The 20418-nt window shown below is 38.5% G+C and overlaps 1 protein-coding gene across 1 annotated transcript; it reads left to right on the top strand.

The window, feature by feature from the left end:
* Positions 1 to 727: 727 nt before the first annotated feature.
* Positions 728 to 18845, top strand: ifngr1l (interferon gamma receptor 1-like). Its single transcript, XM_032553249.1, has 7 exons — positions 728 to 954; positions 11445 to 11571; positions 11931 to 12112; positions 12255 to 12436; positions 13378 to 13540; positions 14934 to 15049; positions 15133 to 18845. Exons 1-7 carry the CDS (start codon positions 894 to 896, stop codon positions 15478 to 15480), a joined length of 1179 nt encoding a protein of 392 aa, XP_032409140.1. The 5' UTR covers positions 728 to 893; the 3' UTR covers positions 15481 to 18845.
* The last annotated feature ends 1573 nt before the right edge of the window (positions 18846 to 20418 follow it).

The raw sequence follows: 20418 nt of genomic DNA, 5'->3' as shown, positions 1-20418 counted from the left end.
ATTTGGTTACTGGCCGTTAGCAAGTGATACAAAAACAACCTTTGACTTTACATTTGTTTAAATTTGACTTTTTGTTTAGTTTTAAAGAATACCATTGATATAATGAATGTAGAAATAAAATATGTCAGTAAAAATCAAACCTGATCTTTTCTTGTTATAGCTCAGCTAAGCATGCAGTTTTATAATACACTTTCTTCACACAGTACTTGAAGGAGGCGCGTTACCATTTATTAAGAATATTCTAATAGGGGCTAAAAGATTAAATTAAATTTAAAAAGTGTTTTTATAATGATATTTTGGAAAAGTTATAAAGTGTTAATAAAAGGAAAGCTTAAAGAAGTGCTACAAAAGCTCATTAAAGTCTTATGGGCTATGTCTTTAAAACTAGAGCCGCAGAAAAGCAAATGTTGCTTGAAACATTATGACATGCAGGACATTATCATATAACTAATTCAGATAATAACTGTAATTAATAATATTCTGGAATGTAAATAACCAATAATAAGAAGAAGAAAAATAACTTATGAATTATATTTTATATTTGTACGCTATGAACCTAAAAAATTTCAACATTTCTTATTTTTTTTCTTGTTTAATGACAAACTCTTGCCCTATTAAGCCAAACTTTCGCCTTTGCCCCCCCCCCCTCCTCCCAGAACACGTTTCGACATTTCCAAGCTTTCCTAAACGCAACATGTGGTCATCGCTCATTAGCTCCACGGCTAGCTCCTCCCAAAGTGGAACAGAGTAAAACTGTAATCATTGCAGGTGGGTTCAGTCCAGTGAGACCAGACTGGTTGTGTCTTTCCTGTAATTCTCAGATGTCCGGAGCTACGTCTCCTTCTGGCGTGTCGTGAAAGGCTGAGGACCAGCCGGGCTCGGGCAGAAACAGGATGGCTTTCACCAAATCCCTGCGGCTTTTGTTCATTTTCCCCTTTGTCTCGGCAGCGCTGGGTGAGTAACTCCGTGTTTATATCTGCATTTAGCAGCAACTTTAACAGCAATGTAACATTAAACGGGAACGTGGAGTTATAAATAAACGTGGAAGTGTCGCTGTGAACCGGTCGTAAGGAGGTTGAGTCGCAGGAAAGCCCTTGAATCCTAGATTAGCTGACAGCTAGCATGCGCCACGACGAGGAGCTGGAATTTCCTGGGATTTTTGAAGTGAACTGGTCACGTTATTACGACAGTCCGCTCTGATCGATGCGGTTTTATTTTGAAGCCGACATCTTCCGAGGATTTAATTTGCGATTTCGCCCACCAGTTTGAAACGTGAAAGAAGATAACAACGGGAATTGATTTGTTAATGATTTGATCAATTCAAGTGAATATTTTGCTATCAATAATACACCAACTTCGTAAATGAGCTTTGGGGGGCGGGGGGGGAATCATGTTTTTCTTCATTTCCTCTTTCTAGTTTTCGGTATTACCCAACATTTTACTGTTCATTCCGGTATTATCTTACTGTTTCTGCAGAATGTGATGCAACAAAGCCAAAATATGTATTAAATTAAACGTAGCTCTGCAGCATGCATTTAGGTAAGCACACACGGACTTTTTCTCCTGGATGTTTTGGTGTGAGCGTCTCGTTTAAGGACTGCAGTAAATAATTTCCCTGACCGGCATTTTAAACGCTCTGGCCTTCCTGCAGCAATGCGGCCCTACAACTTGCATAACTAAGTACATGAGCTTTGTTTTTTTTTTGTTTGTTTGTTTTACTCATGTGGTTGTGACACTTATGCCAACAAAGCAGGATGAACACTTTTTAGAGCCTTAAAGCCTGGTGCATGCATTTCAGTTTTTATTGTCTGTACCTTTTATTCGGTCATTTCATCAACCTATCAGTTGTTCAGCAATCAGTCAGCCCATTTCTGTTGCCAATTTGTTTGACCATCAATTATTTGTCTATCCTTCAGTTTTACCACTTTATATTAACCCATCTGTTTGTCATCCATAATCTGTCCATTCATTCACCTCTTCTGTCGTTCTTCTCCATTTTTTTTTTACAGGTTTAATATCTTCCAGAACTGTCCGTCTTTATTATTTATCCTTTTAAATTAAGACAGATTGAGAAACAGAGGACACAGAAACCTTGTTTCACGCACGCATCACACCAAACCATTTACATGTAATTCCTACCAGAATTTAAATAAACACTTCATCCGACCGGGTAAAATCCACGTCAATGGAACGTGTAGCAAAAATAATTCCCAAAACATAAAGACTGATTTTTTACAGTGAAGCTGTACAACAAAAGAAAGTACACCCTTTTTTTAAAATCTAATTCGGTCTACAATGTCATGGTAGAATCGGTGGTTTATGGTTTTGTACTTTATATCGACTGTAAACAAATAAACCAGGCCACTTGGAGGCTAAAGTCTCAGGTTTAAAATGTCTGAGATCATTCGCAGAGAAAAGAACACTGCAGAGTTTAATACAGTAGAGACACAATTATTTCATCAGAAAAACATAACATCGCTGTTGCATTAGTTACTAAAAGCAAAACAAGCTTTTAGTAACTACTTAAGATCCGCCGTATCTGGACTTTAAAGTATCATGCAGTTTATCATATTTGCTGCCAAGCTGTGGAATCAGTACTGACCTACTGTGACGTTGCAATAAACTTTCTAACGGGAATGACATTCTCAATTTTTACTTTTATTGAAAATCTCTTGTCTGTTGGGGCAAAAAAAACAAAAACAGCAAAACTATACAATAGTCAGTGGAGGGAGGAAAAAAACCCATTTCTGGTATTACAACGATCAGTTCCATCTTTTTGCAGGTTTCCCCCTGGTTATTTTGATGAGCTGGCTGCTCCAGAACGGTAATATTGCATACAAGCAGAAGCACCATGTTGGTCAAATTATTAGATGACTTTAAATCTGTGGGGCGGGGTTCCTCAAAACAAGCGATTCAGCAACTTTTTAGACGCCGAATCACCTCTTTAGCATGCAGTCAAGTTCTCCAAGGGCCTCATTATTTCACTTGGATGTATTGAAGCAGAGACGCATCTAAACGTTGCAGGACACCTATATTTTTGATGGTGCTGTGTGTAGTTTGTAAAGCAGTATTATTGATCTTGAATAATAATAATAAATTTAAAAAAACACCTGAAGGACTCAGTTGGAGTACTTTATTTAACAGCAGCAGAGTCGCGTTAGAGACGACGTAAAGATAATTGCCTGTAATTTTCTGACCGAGTTGACCCTCAGCTTATGTCTGAAGGTATTTCTGGTCGAACGTTCAAGTGGTCCTGCTCAAAGTAAGCGTAGCATCCTCCATCGTTTACCAGAATAATGATGACTCAATCAACGGTCTGCTGAACATCCTCACAAGGTCGGGGTCGGCAGTAAATCACATTTCCTGCAGAATTATCACACTCTGCATGCAGTTGTTATAAATCTACCAATGTTTTTTTTATATTTATATATATATGTATATTATTATTTATTTTTACTCATGAGTTTAATGTTAGCTTCAGCTTTTATAAGATGGAGAAGTCTGAGCAGTTCCCGCGTTGTCAGAAGTTAAAACTTTAGTTTGAAGTTATTGAATACTTTGACGGCTTGACTCGTGGGAAAACTGGTGCTCCCACATATAGTTTCCCCCCACTTGGTCAAATTTATGAGTGGTTGAAATTTCTTTTAAAAGTCACCACTTAAAGGAAAAAGCAGTTGTCTTTTTTTATTAATCTTTATCTGTCTCATCATAATGGTCTAAGCTGCAGAACAGGAGGGAGAGGAAATGAGACTCTGAATGGAGTGACTTGTTGGGCTGCTGTCGGTGAAAGTGATTCTTTTTCTGTAAACAAGCGGTCTAAGTCTTTCTCATGGCGGAGTTCAGAGAACTGCCTTATTACGCTGTGGTAAATAGCTAGAAGGACGATTTGATTTCCAACATCTGGTTCTTTGAACACATCACCTGAACAGACAGCTAAAGGTTTTATTTTTCTAATTAAGTTTAATTACTTATTTTAACCTCTTTTGCAAGAGCACCCTGGGAAATACAGGCGGAAACGCAAAACACAACAGATGTGAAACGCTGAACGTGCAACAATCAGATGAAACATGAAAGGTGATGCAATGACGGATTCTCCACTTGTGTGGGAAAGCTGTTTTTTTGCTTTTTTGGTTTCTTAACAGAACATAAGCCAGGTCACCACTTAACCTGTTCTTTAAAGTGAAAATGCAGTTCAGTCGTCCTGCATCCAATTTCCTCTCTACTTGGACACACATTTTAATTGGCCCAAACAGAATGTCAACAAATTAGAGGAACATAGATGTAAACAATAATATTTTTGAGCACGTTATATTAGGAAAATGCCTCAAAAATGATAATCTAAAATGTGTTGACAACTTTTTAGCTTTACAGATCAGATGTTTTTCTTTGAGAGATTTTGTTTATGCTGCCTGCATTACTATTTGCACATTCCAAGGGTACACATGTACCAGCGATGTAAAGAAATGCTTTGGCAAGACTAGACAGGACGGGAAACTCGGTCTGATTTTTATTTTTTTATTTTTTTTCTCCACACACTACCTGCATTGTCTTTATACTTGGCACTTGATAATGTTTCAAGCGCCAAGTGCTGGTTTTTTTATTAGGCATTTTAGGCTTCTCTTCGTTAAAATTATTCCACGGTTCACTCCTTTGCGGTGTCTAAACCCGTGTCTGAACGCAGTTCTTCATTTGCCAGCTGTCAATATGACGATGGGTCAAACTTGGCTAGGTTTCATGTTCATGACGTTTACATTCATAGTGGTGACGACTGATGTCAAAACTTGTGAATTTCAAAATGGACTCAATTTAGAGATGACTATGTACTGTAGATCGTTTACATTTTTCCTGGACATAATTTCACCGTTAATCATTTAAATAATGCGTTTGTTGGATTGTGACAGGAGTGGTGGACTGGAGTCTCTTAATGCGACTTCAGTGAAGCCACAGAGAGATGTATAAATCGCACATCCGATGGGATATTGTATCTAAAAAATAAGATTGTTGTGAAAACGTTGAACCTCCTTTTCAACTAATATTTTATGACACATCAGCGTTGTGTGGATTTGTCACTCTACTCTGTAGTGGGATTTTTGTTTTGACCGTTTTTTTTTTTTTTACCCAATTATGACGACCGTTATAAAAATGTCACATCACTCTCAAAGAATATGACTTCCAGTTTTGTTTTTCGCCATCACTCAATTCTTAGACACCACACAGTTGCACCTGGTGGCTGGCTGCTGGTAGTTCAGCTTGCAGGTTAAAGTATTTAGTGGCTTTGTCATTTTATCTTAAAGTAAATCTTGAGTTTTTGTAGTTTAATCTTCTCTCCCTTAAGACTCAACAAAGGTAAATACCTCAGTAATGATATAGTAGGTGCATTTTTAGTTTCGCATGGTTTATTTGCAGGTAAAGCAGCAAATTAAGATTATTTAGGATGGATTTGACTGGCAGTGTGAAGAGTCATGGTTGGTTGAATGTGAGTCAGACAGGAATCGTGTCGGTATCAGGCGTAAACTTGGTCTTTGTTTCTGACTTTGAAGTTTAGACATAACCACCTGCGGGTGTTTCTGTGGACCCGGGCTCTGTGGTGAAAGGCTTTGGGTTTGAGTCTGTGGCTTTGATGATCCTTCTGTGTCTATTACACGATTAAATGGGGTGGATGCTATTCGTCTTGAACAGCATGAGATGTTTGAGCCTGTTGAAAAAGTGAGTCATGCGCTAATCTGCTAATACCACGCCTGAAAATAAATGAGTCACTACGTAGAGATGAAACCTATTCTCCCGGTGAATGGGAAATTTCTTAAATTACCTGTCATTGATGGCCTGTGGCGGTTCCCCTCACGGTTTTGTCCTGTGGCCTGAATAATACCTCTGGGACGGTTTTGACGACGTCGGCAGATTCAGAACAAAAGCACCGAATGACAAACTGACCTGCTTGTGGTTTGACGGTTGGCAGGAAGTTAAATTCAGGTTTGAACGCTGCAAGTGATGTGAAGGAAGAAAGTAAAACTGAAAATGGAGCAACTGAAATAATAATTTGGTAATTAACATGTAAATCCTCATAATGCATAAGTCTTTCATGAGGACATTTCATCAAATGGTTGAAATGACAAAAGCTAATGAAGAAAACTAAGAATTTCTTACTTGGGCATAAAAGTTAAATTAAAAGTCTTTCTGGTGTTTTTTTGTTTTGGTTTTTTTTTTCCCCCAAGTTAATATGCTGCTTGTAGTGTTTCTTAAAGAAACTGTCCTTGTTCTTCAAAAAGAAATGCACCAATTAATCAGCCAAATGTTTGAATTATCCAGATATGGTTATAAAACGTCATGTTATAAAATATGCCCCCAGGCTTTACAATGCCCAAGTCTGTGCTAATTGATTCAAAAACAAATTCTGCGTTCATTTATAGGTTATTTATTGGTTAATATATTGCATGTGATTGCTTGTTATTTGTTTAAATCTAGTCATTTGTACCTGCCACTTTTAGGTAGATGTATGTGGCTTTTAACAAATAAGCAATTTCCCCTTGGGGATCAATAAAGTATATTCTATTACCCAAATTTAATTTATCCCTATTCATTAAATGTTTCAAAGGTAAAGATTCCCACAAGTTGTGAGATATCCGATTATTTTTATTTAAATAAACACATAATCGGCCAAAGGTTTTGATGTGTGCTTGGATGCATGAAAGGGGATAATTTAACGATTCCTACAGCCATCAAGAGCTTTTTTTTTTTTTTTCTCCCGTATTCTTATCAGGCTTGGCAAAAAAAAAAGGTGAATTGTAAAGTAAGATGCCAGAAAATTAGAAATCTGTAAGTTCAAATGCTACCAGTTGTCTTTTGGGGACGGTTTGCATTTCAGCTCGTCATATTTGCCGTCTACTGTACATGCATAAAAGGATGAGAACCAAAGAAAAAGTTCAAAGCGTTACAGTTTTGTGTTGCAATCACGTTGGCCTTATCAGATCTTAACTGGATGCAGCAGGTTTGCAGGCTTCCTGGTTGAACAAAGGCCCGGCTTTAAGGGTGTGACGGCATCGCGCTCAGAAGAAAGCCAAAGGTTCTGACAAAGTCACAACAGTTGGTATGAAGATGCATTCAGGCATAGATCCAGGTGTGTTCTGCATGTCTGTGTTAAAGTGAAGGGTGACGTGGAATATTCTGGTGAAGCTGACCCATTACTAGTTGCCCTGTTTTCTACCAAGTAGGGTGATGATTAAAGGGCAAAATGATTATTATGTGTGAGTTTAAATCTGTCCAACTGGAAAATAAATGTATTCAATTCCTAAAACAGCCAGGCTGTTTGGTTTGAAGTGAATTGTTCTGGGTTTCTGACAGGCGTTTTATCGTTCATGTTCATCAATGTTTGTCATTTGTAGGTTCATTGCAGAGCTGCCGTATGAAAGCGGACTCATATTTGTTCTTCCACACAGATCCAACCTCTTTCTTTTAAAAGCCTCATTTCATCATGATGATGAACCTGAACCACATAAAAAAATCCAACTTTTTGTTTTGTTTGTGGTGCGTTATCAGAAGGCATTCCCCCACCGAGTCTTGGAGGCTTTCTTTCCTCATTTCTGATGTCTGTTCACAGTGATGTGGTCAAATTTTCTTCTAATATTTGGGTCGCAACTGGTGCAGAAATTCTGGAGGAAATCTCATGTGATCTAGTATCGAGCGAAGGAAGGAAGGAAGTTGGGGAGCTCTGCTTCGATCTGCATGCGTTTTCAATCTCCCCAAGTGTCTGCTGGGTAACGGCTCAGTGAACCTGAGTTTATGTTTCAAATGCTTGTTTTATGTGACTTTTTTTTTTATATTGCACTATTGATTGTGCGTGTCAAGATGCTGTGCAGGACAATCAGGCAGCTTACAAACTTCCCTGATGACGATGAAGGACATTTTTCTTGTCATTATTTTTTGCAAAGCATTGCTGAGAACGTTAGTCAGGACACCTCACTTTTTTTTTAGGAACTGATGCCATCTGCTTTCTCTTCCTGCTTCTGTTAGATGTTTTTTTTTTCTTTTTTTTGTTTTTTTTGAGTTGAAGCAGTGGTTCTCCACTGGTTTAGATCGAGTCCTGCCTCAGAGGAGAATACAAGATATAGTCGAATAAGAAAAAATAGATTTGGTCAGCAGTGTTCCTTTGAATTTCATGTACTTCCATTATTTTCTCAGGATGAATGAAGAAGTAAATGAACTATTTACATGAACATGAGGTTTATGTTAGAGCCAGATGGATGTTTTTAGTCCAAATAAACTGCTTCACTAGCCTATTTAAAAAAAATTAAAAAAAACGTTTAGAGAACCAAACAGTAAATTGGTTCAAAAATTGAAGTTAATTTATAAAACTCTGCACTTTCTAGTGAGTTCTTGGCCTCCAAATTTTATTGCAATCAGCATTTATGACATTATAGTAGTATAATATCATACGGTGTGTTTCACCGTATGCCTGGTCACAGTTCAGAGAAACATAACGTACGTTCAGTTTTTAACCTGTTGAAATGAGGCTTTGGCGTCACACATTTAGAAAAGCTTAAATCTGAAAAATCTAAATTAGAGAAATGAAATTACAAGACTAACAAAATCGGCATGTGATCCAGGTAACAATATAATAGTGTAAAACGTTTGCCTTGTTTCATTTTGTCTAAGCAAAAAGATTTTCATTTCCTTTTTAAATTAAATTGTCAGGATTTTTTCCCCCCGCCTGAATAAGTAAGGGAAGGTCAACCGTATTTAACAGTATACTATGCTGACTGCAAGAAAACAAAAGCCGTGTGTGCTGCTGAAACCTCTCGTTTAAGTTCATCGGCGTTCTGTGGTAGAAATATTAGGTGTTTTTGAACGATGTTGCCAGTTTTTTTCCAGTACAAGTACTTCAGTTTAGCTACTCGCCGATACCAAATAAATGACAAGTTTTTACTTCACACAATAGCTTTAGAAAACAAAATGCATTTAATTTAGAACAAGATGGCTCTTCTTTTTAAGACTACAGTCCCTCTTACTGTTTGCACATATCATGAATAGTGCATGACATACAGATTTAGTTTTCAAAAGTTTTATCAAATTATTTGTTAAAAGAAGCATTTTTTGCTAAAGCTTATATATCTATATACAACCCGACCTCAAACTCTGGCCAAAATTATTTGCTTGACGGTTGGACAGCCTACGAAACACACAAGAGAAAACCAAAAGATAAAGTTGATGTACTTATGATTTCTTACTATTCATTGTATGTACAACTTTAGCCTCAGATGTCTATTTTCATGTCTTTGTCTCTGTGGGTTTACAACTTTTAGCACGGAGTCAAACGATGCCTCATCACCACACTTAGAAAAGTGGCAGCAGCACAACAACGTTCTTTAGCAAAGGAATTTCTTGGCTAACAAAGCAATTAAGGTGAACGTCATACACTTTAAATTGATGTTTAACTATTAGGTACTAGTTGAATAAATGCTGCTTTTGGTTTTCTCTCTGTGGTGGCAAATAAAGAAATAATGTTTCTTTATCTGAGTTTATTTGATAGGGACAGACACACATAGACAAACTTTTGCTGAACAAAACAGCAGTCCCATGTTTGCGTCATAGTGCAATAGCAACAGCTATTTCGCAGCACTTGTCCCTAGATGGGCTTTTTAAAAAGTACATCCAAAAGTTAAAATGATAATCATTTAAAATAGTACAGCAAAATGTTGGCGACATCTACAAACAGTGAAACATTAAAAATGGGTACAGCTCTGTTTTTGACATAACCAGTTTAGTTTGTTTCTTGAACGTACTAAAACTGGATACAGACTTTATTTTTCTAATATTAAACATCCAAAGTGTTAACTAACTCTGAGCGCTTTCCTCCAGATTTCAAGGAGCATAAATTCAGATTGACAGTCGTATATTACGAATGTGTGTGGGTGAATCTTGTGGTTGACGGCTTCAGCTGCTAACTTTAGTGCTGTGGTTATCACTTTTTTTTTCTACAGTGTGTGACTGAGTTCCCACTCAACCCCACTAACGTCTGTACTGAACATGCTTTTTTTTTTGTTTTGATTTTTTTTTTTTTTTTTTTTTTTACCCCTGTGGTGGATCTTATTTGTCTCGTGCTTAAGATCACAAGAGGAAACGAAACTGAAGGTGTTTTTTTTTTTTTGTTTGTTTTGTTTTTTCTCTTCAGATGTTTAAGTGACTCAGAAAAGCGTGGGTGGGAAATCTGTAGCTCATGTGACAGAAATGACAGAAAATGGCCAAAGTCCAGCTGAATGATGAATACACGGCTACATATCGCTTTCCCTTCCTTATTAATTTTACAGATCTTGTCTCTTAAAATAGTTAAACACGGTTTCCCTCTTCATAAATCACAGAAAATATGAAGTGAAGGCAAATAGAGGGGAGTCTGTCAGTTTACTGAAGCGTGGTTGCCGTTTTGAATGGATGCAAGTCTTAAAGGACTTTGTCAGCCTGATTATAAAGTATTGACTCTGCGTACTAATTTTATAATGATGGTGCAAATTAAAATGCAAACCTCAGCAAGGGAGTTGCCACCAGCTGCCTGGCTGGAGGGAAGGCAGCGGTCTGCTTCTGCTGCTTTGTTTTAGAGGAAGTTTGTTTCCTCTGACGATGTTGGGACGTTGCATGAAGGCTGTGGCTCTTCTTATGGGCCACAACGTCTTAAGATATTATATTTATGTTCTAACAAAGTGCAGTAAATCAAGAGCTTATGTTGGACATCTGTGGTGTGGGAGAGAACTACAGATGCCTCTAAAACTTTAGAACATCATAAAAAATTCAACATTTTTAGCCTACGAGAGTGAAACTGATACGAATTCATGTGTGTGAAATGTTTCAAGTCTTTATCACTCTGTTGACGATTATTTATTATAGACGATAATGAATCAATAATAGTTTCACTTTCTGGAACTTGATTTAAAAAAATACAATATTTATATCAACACTTTTGAATCTGCACACTTGATGTCTTGAAAACCTGTGCATCGGTTTGCCAACACTGCCCTCTAGTGGTGAACTTATCAAACATGTCAAAGTCTGTCTGTATATAAAGGAGCTTAATGTATTAGTCCATCATCAAAAAGTTTAGATTTCAGCAATTCAGTTCAAAAGTTGAAACCTTGCCTAATTTAATTGATGTTTTTATTTCAGTTAATTTCGATGGTTGTGGCTTTCAGCTCAAGGAAAACCTTGAAAATACTTCGACCTTACATTGGGGAAAAGTGTCCGAACACTCGTATTATATTTCATTTTATTCTGATGAAGTGTTTTATGTTCTTATGTGCTGTAATGAATCTGCTACATACATTCATCATAAAAAGTTTAGCGACGACCTGTAAGCTCGGACTCTTTGATATTAAACGTTATGACTTTATCATTTTAAATGCGTTTGATCATCCAGCTCCTCATCATGTCTCCAGTCTGATCTGTGTTTCGTGTTTCCACAGTGGCACCTCCGACCAACGTGACCCTAACCTGCCGAAACCTGCGGAACATTTTGCACTGGGATTATGAGAACGATGTTCCTGGGCTTAGATTCCACGTTTTGATCAACTCTGATTCAGAAATGCCAGGGTATATTTTATTTTTCTATTTTTGTTCCGCTTTATCACAGTATATTTGCATGGTATTTTTCCCCACAATCTAATCGGTGCAAAAATTACACTTGAAGCATATTTGTTCTTTTCAACTGAATACCCGTAGTTGTCGCCCTGTCATGCATTTTATTTAGCTCGTTAACTTGCAAATTAGTGCACCAGTATATAAGAGGGTGGAGAATGTGAGTAAGTGGTTTTGGGTTAGAAACTGTATTTAAATACAGAACAAAATATATTTTTCTTTCTAAAACACCCATTTCCCCTTTAACTGTTCAGTTGTCTCTTCCACCCAAAGCTTCAAGTAATTTTCTGATTTCTTTTTTTTTATCTCACCAGTTGTCCTCCAGAAATGCAGCTTAACGAATCTTCTCGACAAGCGGATCTTTCATTTCTGTCGAATCCGGTCAGCGTATACTTTATCAGGGTAAAGGCCGTGCTGGGGGAAGATGAGTCCACATTCGCTCCAAAGAATGGAATCGAATTCACTTATTTCTCCAGTGCTCTGGACGGTGAGAAATGTAAGTATGTTCAGGAAGTAACAAAAACGTCAGAGCAGCTCAGAGACTTTGTACTGAAAGGTCCAGGCTGTTGGGGTCTTTCTTTTTTTTTTTCCCCCAGTGTGATTAAAGTGGGTGTGTAATGATCCTTGCCGTTTCTCAGGTCTTTTGGATATCCCGCCCGTTGGCATCACTACCCTGCAACATCACCACATGCAGGTACATTTCGAGCATCCCTGGTTGGTGTACAAAGACGGGCTGTCTGGATGTAAGAAACGGAAGAAAAGTCACCAGGAAAAGAACAAACTACCAAACTTTAAGTACACCGTCAAGGTGGTTGGCCAGGTGAGACTACTCCCTACCAGTTTGGTCTTTTGCCTCTAGCTTTCATCTCTCTAATTATAATAAGTTTATGAACGATTCCCATCTGGTTTTAGACATCTCCACAGTAAACGGCTCTAATAAAAATCACAGTCTCCTACTTTCATCTAACTACTGTCATTGTACTGGACTTGAATTCATCCTTTTACGTCAAATGATGAATTCAGCCTTTATGTCAAAGGATGTGGTGTCCTTGACAGAGGGCACCACATCCTCTGTCAATGAGGATGTGATGTCCACATCTTCATTGACATTGACGCATTGACAGATGTCCTCTGTCAATGAGAATGACACGCCGTCATTGGGAGGGGTGTGTTTCTCCCACATACCCCTTCACTGGTTCCTCTCCTGCTGTCCAACCATTCCCAGTATATCTTAACATTGGGAAACAAACTATTCCCAACATTCTTCTATTTCTTCCGGTGTACCACTAGGCTCAGTACTTGGCCGCCTTCTATTTATCATTTCCTCCTTCCTCTTGGTCATGAAAAAACACAAAATAGACTTCCATTGTTATCCCGACAACACCCAACTCTATATCTCATCTAACCATCCAGTATTCTACCACTCTCTTCCCTTTCTGATTGTCTCTAGGAAATCAAATCTTGGTTTTCCTCCAACTTGTTGAAACTTAGTAGGAATAAAACTGACTAATTGGTACCAAATCTACACTAGGTAAAATACACAGGTTTCCCATTAACATTGATATCTACTTCATTTTTCCATTCCCTATGGTGAAGTGTTAGGGTGCTACTGCTTACACAAGCAGAGATTGATGTTTGAATCTGCTTTTGCAGGAGCAACTGTGCAGAACTGCTTAGAAACTATTTGCTTTAGTGTTCTGTTTTACCCACAGTATCACTCCGTCAGTCATATTAAATCGATCCTGCTGTCTGTTCTTGAAGGATAAGTCCCACACCGTTGACTGTGAGGACGCTGTGTGTGAGACCAGACTGCAAGTGGACATGAAGCAGGACAAACACTGTCTGAAAATCAATGGAGAGCTCGAGATGATGACTGTGGTGTCCACAAAGGAATTCTGCACCCAGAAAGCCCCACCGCCTCTCAGTTGAGTAACGTTTCATTGATATAAGTTGTGATAGTCGAGGCTTTTTTGTTAATATCAAGCAATGAATGATTTAAATAGCTCAGCACAACTAACATTAAACTCAAAGGGACACTTTTAAAGCCTACCTCCTTCTCAAAAAAGCATATTCCACCCTGATCAGGTTACCCTTATGATGTTATGATCTGCTGCGAATGCGTTTCATAGTCAGACATCAGCGTCTTACTCCTCACAGGTTAAAGCCTCCAGTTCATTTATATTCTAGGGGCTTTTTTGTGCTGCAGCCCTTTTTTTAAAAAACATCTTTGCCAAGATTTTAAGTCAGGCAGGAAAGAATGGCACTTCCAGGACTTGTTCTGAACCTGAGCCAAGCAATTCCAAGCACAATATCCTGTCTCGTCATCACGATTTCTCTCAGGATTTCCCAATACATAAGTAAATCCATCTTTTTCCTCCCCATCTTGCTGGTTTCCTGTGACACCAGTGAGCAACTGCCAATACTTCACTGCTGGCCTGGTGTTTTCACCTCTATCTCCATTCTTCTCTGGGGAGACATACAGTATCTACTGATAATGAACTTATATTTAAAAAGGGACAATGCACAACTCAAACATAAATGTCACCATTTGATGCGCTGTACCAGACTGCAGCAAAAACTAATTTGTATCTGTAGACCCCTATTGGACCAGAAAGCTCCAGTTTTGTTTCATCGTGTTAAGATTCTCAGAGCGGCCTTCGACAGCCTCCTCTTTCCGCCACCAGATGGCGTAGTTCCTGTTTCTAAAACTTGCTAACTTGTGTTTTGTAACTGAACGCTCCTTTTGTCTCTGTATCCTCTCTTGTTTGTGTTTGGTGGTACTGGAGATGTTCTACCTCAAACACATCTGATGGACAAACCTATGCTTTTATCAAATGTTATATTTAAGGGGTGAATAATTTTGAGCCAACGGGATTCATTGTAAGCAGTATGTGGTGTTTTAATATGGATAACATTGTGATGATCAGTTTTGCTGTTCCTTTCTGAGCAACTTTGACTGAAAGCAAGTTGTAGTTGATTCTGTAAGGAAAAACTTAAGTATCAAAAATGAGAACGAAAGAATCGGAAAGTCACTCGAAATGAATTTCAATTTTAACAATTTAAAAGATCTTTGAATGGATAAAGACTGACGCTGAAAGAAAAACTTCCTCTTCACCAATTATATTTTGCTCAGTGTAAGTTGGTCACACAAAATCCCCCCAAAAAATATGCTGACGTGGCGACATGAAAAAAGGTTAAAGTGGTCCAAATATTTTTGAATCTTTCTTGTCCAAGTCATCAAGGAACTCTTATAATGGTACCCAGACTTCCAGCTGCTGCTGTCTATAACTTTGTGTTTGTTCTTCTGCTTTGTTTAGATCACACCGGCCTCATTGTTGGCATCACCATCGCCGTCATAGCAACAGTGGCTTTTGTTGCCACCATGGTTTTCTGGAAAAAGACGAGACCCACCCCGCATAAATTCAAACCTTTTGTACGTTCAGACGGACAAAGCTCATCTGAATGGATGATTTTGTGTTTCAGCACTAACCTTGTTTTTTTTCTCATTTGTTTTAGATAATCCCTAAATCAAAGACGCTAGCGTTTAAACCCTTATCTGATGAAACCAGTCCTGTGAGAGTGGACCCTTCGCCGAAAAGTCCAGAAGAGCCGCCTGGGGAAACCATCAGTCGAAAGAGTGAAGAGGACTATGACCTACGCATCAAGTTGTCACCCAACAACCAGGCTCTTTCTGAAGAGCCGGAGGAAGAAAGCACGTCTGAAGACCCGTACATGAGCGGGCAAAAACTGGATAGTGACCCTGAAGAGCCAAAGCTCGAAGAGACGACCTGCTCTCCTTATGAGCCCCGCTCGGTGGTGCTGACGTTGGCTCCCGAGGACCACGCTGAGGGATACCGTGCCTGATTAATTGGTTTGATCTAGAAGAAAAGATTAACGATACAATTTGGTGGGGGGGGACTGTTACATTGAGCCCTTTTCCTTCTCTTCACTGACTTAGCTGAGAATCATTGTCACACAGTGACACCTGCTGGCTGGACACTAGCATTACCACATTTAATTAGCTACTGATCGCAGCAGAAAAAATATTCCTTTCAATTGCACTTTTTGTATATATATATTTTTTTTACCGCTAGTGTTAGAGTAGCAAGTTAGATTTCAAATCACCTTTTAGCTTTAATTTTAGTGACTTTCGTTGTGCCGACTGCAGGGGATCTGGATTAGTTTTTCAGCACTTGCCATCACCAGAAACCTGTGAGCTGAGATGTAGATTTTTTTTTTAAGAGGTGCAGTTTGTTTCTTATATGTATAATAATTAGCTAAGTGGGAGTGTTTTTTGTGCCTTTATAATCAATGTTTTACTGAGGTGAAAGTAAAGATGAATTAAATTTTGGAGAATCGTGAAAGTTGATGTCATTAAGGGACGCCGGTGCGAATTAGTCCATCTTTGTCGAAGTGGAAAGTTTAAATCTTTGAGTGCCTCTTCTCTACGTTATCCAACTGACTCGGCACTTTATTCCCTCATTAGCTCCTAATCTGAGGTTATTTCTAGCGGTGATGTTTTTACCAACCTATCAGCAATCTCTCTTGCTTGCGGAGGTAGAGGAAGGAGAAGCAATGGTAGCAATCTGAAAATACTGGTATAAAAACAAACTGGGAGATCATCTTTAGGTAAAAATGATACGCAGGAAATGCTGGAGTCCAGATCAGATTCTGGGATTGGGAATGTTCGTCGTCTATAAGATCAACCAGTATCGGTCAGGTCGTTCGAACTAAGGCTGCATGATGTCGGTGAGATGCTCGATTGCGACATCGTTGCTGAATATTCGCCCATTTTCATTCTCCCCTTTTTGGTTTCCAAGTTTCCCCACTTCTGCCAGTGAGCTGCAGCGCCTCAAGACACTAAAGATATGCATCAGCTGTGAGCTTCAGGGACCGGAAATGGATTAAATCAGAAATATTACTTCCAGCCAGTCCTTATATTATTCAGCTCCACTGTAAACTGATTTGTCAGCAGACAAATATGGTTGTGCCAACGTTGGTTTTAATCTCCCAGCAGGCAGCTGAACAGGTATGTAGTGTAGTTATTAAAGATGTATTTGGCTCGCAGGATTTTAGTAGTAAGTTAGCTCAGTTGTTTGTTTTTTTTCCGTCAACATTTTTATAAATGTCAAGAATTTCTAACTCTTAATTTTCCACTCTTAAAAAAAAAACTGTGGAATAGTCCTTTATTTCACTTTGATACTAAGTACCAAAGTTGGAGCACCTCGTTCTTTCATATTTTAAATTTAAACGACCTTCATTCTTCTGTGTTGAAGGGTGAACGTCAGAAACATCTGACCCAGCTGCATGCGGTGCCTTGTGATAAACCCGTTCCAACTGTTTAATCTCATCCTGATTTAAACATTTAATGATGCGTTGGATCTACCTTTTCACATACCTCGTTTTTATTTTCACTCCATTAATGTTTCAGCTTCAGCGCTCTTTTAACGATAGCCGGGTTTTGCTTTTGGTTCAAACTCCAGGCTCGTTCATTTTCATGCTGCTGAACAGCTGCGTTATGATTCCTTAAGATTATATTTTGCCTTAATTTTTATTTTTGATTCCCTCACTTAAACAGAATGAGCTACTTTAAAAAAAAAAAAAATTGTCAAAACTCTTGACTCAATGAAGCGTACCTGCTTGATAATTTCCGCCAGGAGAAAGAAAACCCATCGTGAATATAAAGTCATGTCAGTCGTTTTCATTTCAAAAGATTTCCACTTTTCTTCACCTTCCCAAGTGGCTGGATTTGGTGTGCGTCTCATTGAGCTCAGCTGTTAGCTAACTATTAGCTAGCTGTTAGCTAACTATTAGCTAACTATTAGCTAGCTGTTAGCTAGCAGAGCCCAAAGGCTGCCGTAAAGCAGACAGGCAGAGCTGCCAACTTGACATAAAGTACCGTAAATACTTTAAACGTGAGCAGGTAGAAACAGAATCCATTAATATTCAGCAGTCAGTTGATGACGTCTGGGATAAAGAAGAGACATTGTGTGACTTTAATGTTTGCGAGACGTCGCTGCTCGCCTTGTTGCAGTTGAGCCGATCTGTATCGGGTTTCTGTGACTTCTGGAAATGACCGTGATAAAACGGTTTGAAATGAGCACTTTGTTGGTCTTTTTAGTTTTATTGTTTTGGAAGCAGCATGCATTTTGTTGTCTTATTTAACAGAGTCTGACATATAGTCTGGAAGTTTCTACTGGGGGATACATGTGAGATAAGAGACTGAAACATTTACTTAGCTAAGTAGTGATTTAGAGCAGTGGTCCCCAGCCCCCGGGCCGCAGCAAAATTGCCCAATCTTGACCGGTCTGTGGTAATAAAAAGGTTGGGGATCACTTACAGCATAGAGATGTTTTGTTGTTGGTTTTTAATGGCAGCTTTTGTGTTTTAAGCAATAACAGGATTCGAGATAAGTTGAGGTTACACGTAAAGGTTCCTTTGTGTCTTCTGAAGCCCAAATAAGAAACCTTTATTGCAGAGTCACAGAAAGCTTCCTCTAAACTTTGACTGTTAAACCAACCAGTGTGCTGCTCCGGAGTTGCATGCTAGCCGAGCGGCCGGGCCTTTGACTGCTCCCCTCTATGTTGTGGTTGCATGAAAACTTTCACTACTCAGAAATATGTCTGTACTTCTAAGTGTTGCTCACGACTGCCTGCCTGCTGTTTGTTAATCACCGTCTCTGTGGTTTCACTCGCATTTCAATGTTTCACGTGTACAAAAATACATGCTTGTGTTTTTTTTGTTTTTTTTTCCATAAACGTTGATTAAGTTTTGCAGAATCTCATGGATGTAATTCTCATTTCTCTCATGTCCTGGGTCTTTTCGCGTTTATGAAGGGAAGTTGGCATTTCGGTAAAGTGAGCCTCCAGATTACGGCTCTGGGACGGGCGGTGCTGCTCGACTCACGCGTCAGGCCCTGTGTTAAGGGAAGAACCGCGGCTCCCATTACGGGTCGTGACATTTGAATGCTCCATGCGGTTTGTTCCTCTTGCGCCGCGTGACGGGGAAGACGTTTTGTCTGCTTTTGGATTTGTTTCCTTCCTTTTTTTTTTTTTTTTTTTTTCATTGTCTGACTGTTGAAGTGACCATATTAGTGCTTCCTGTGCCAGAACTCATTAAGTGTATTATCTTTATAATTGGCAGGCATCTGGTGAGTTTCTTGTAATCTGCAGTAATTACTGGCTTTGTCATTGAACCACTATTACAAATAAACTGTCTACAAATCTTTTATGTCCAGAACTAGTTATTTAACTTTTTTCTCTTTTGTTTCTCCTGAAATCAGCACTTTGACAAACCATAATAAAGTAGCGTATAGTTCCGAAGTTGGCTACACAATTTTACAAAGACTGTATAAAGTTTAAAGTGCGTTTATATTTACTGTTGCCATGGTTGCAAGTGGTTGCTTTGCACATCTAGACATTAAACGTTTGTTTTCTCAATCATCAATTTGAATGGATCTGTGAATAAACGGGTTTCCTCAGATTCTTGAATTGTATTCAAGTCTCTACTTTGACTAGGACATTCTTGTAAGTAAATAGGTTTTGATCTAAACCAGGTGTCTGCAACCTTTAAAATTCAAAAAGCCTTTTTTTCTTTTTTTTTTTACCTCAGTAAAGTTAAATAGAAATTTAGAGCTGCAAATGTTGCATAACTCTTCAAAAAAGGAAAACTTCTGATCTGAAGAAGCATCATTTTATGGATACATTTTTCTGTGTTTTGATTTATTTTTTTTTGTTTGGGTGAATGTTTTAAAAAAAAAAAAAAAAAAGTGCAGCCTAATCAGAAAAATTAGATTAAAGGAATGTAAGACTAACTAACACTTTAGGTGTGAATCAGGAATTCAATTACTGTATTTCATGAAAAGACTGAATCTGCATTTAAATATCCATATATTTTTTTTAAAAATAGTTTGTTCTCTGTCACTTGTAGCATTGAGGGAAGGTCCAAACTGACTTCTGATCTGAACCAGTCCGTTTTCCTTCCTGTCGTAGAACAACGCTCTGGTTTTTACCGGGCCAGCAGTTCTCTAACGGCGCCCTTTACAGCTTTATCATCCTGCTTACTAGGAATGAGGTAATACAGATATAACCTTTTTATTAATTTGTGGTCAAATCCTTTATAATCCCTCAATAAACAGTGAAGTAACATTTTGTCAGGGCATCAGTTACTATAGAGTCAGAGCAAACACTCTTACTGCTCTAAAAATAAAACCAACCCACACTACTTCAGTGCAGCCGTGACTTTAAACGTACCACTGTGCTGCTAAATACACTTTGTCAATCATCTTTTCAAATGGATTTATTGGATGCTCTCACAGAACCAACTGTGGGGGAGTTGATGCTGTTCACACAGCTCCAGCCTGTGTAACCTTGACTGAATACGGGGGGAAAGTTTTCTTCCCCTATGAAGATCAGCTAACGTCTGTAAACAATTACCTTAACTAGATGACATGTTTTCTTCTTCTCATATTTAACATTACAGGTTTCCAGACTCTGATCCATTAATGAGCTCTGGTGTGATTAGGGTTCTGCTGCCGGATGGATCTACTGTGACTTTGTTTAAACGGTTGTTTTTATCTGTGACTGCGGCTAATCAAGAGTAGTCATCAAGGGCCCGTTGACTGCTGCTCTAAATAAAGTTCTCCTGGATCAGCCTGTGAGTTAAGGTCCACACCCATGTCTTGGTAGGTTTACAGTTCAGATATATATATATATATATATATATATATATATATATATATATTTTTCCTCCCATGAATTTCAGATTAGTTAAAATTTACCCCATGACATGCTTAAAACCTTT

The sequence above is a fragment of the Xiphophorus hellerii genome, chromosome 22 (assembly GCF_003331165.1).
Source record: "Xiphophorus hellerii strain 12219 chromosome 22, Xiphophorus_hellerii-4.1, whole genome shotgun sequence".
Taxonomy (NCBI): Eukaryota; Metazoa; Chordata; class Actinopteri; order Cyprinodontiformes; family Poeciliidae; genus Xiphophorus; species Xiphophorus hellerii.
The sequence above is the reverse complement of the archived record's forward strand: the minus strand, read 5'-3'. Positions and strand labels throughout refer to the sequence as shown.

What these genes read in the sequence shown, in the direction of transcription:
- ifngr1l (XM_032553249.1), top strand. Translation starts at nt 894, where the DNA reads ATGGCTTTCACCAAATCCCTGCGGCTTTTGTTCATTTTCCCCTTTGTC. An exon ending in CCGTCAAGGTGGTTGGCCAG is followed by an intron (nt 12,437 to 13,377) that starts GTGAGACTACTC and finishes CTGTTCTTGAAG; the next exon opens with GATAAGTCCCACACCGTTGA. An exon ending in CGCATAAATTCAAACCTTTT is followed by an intron (nt 15,050 to 15,132) that starts GTACGTTCAGAC and finishes CATTTGTTTTAG; the next exon opens with ATAATCCCTAAATCAAAGAC.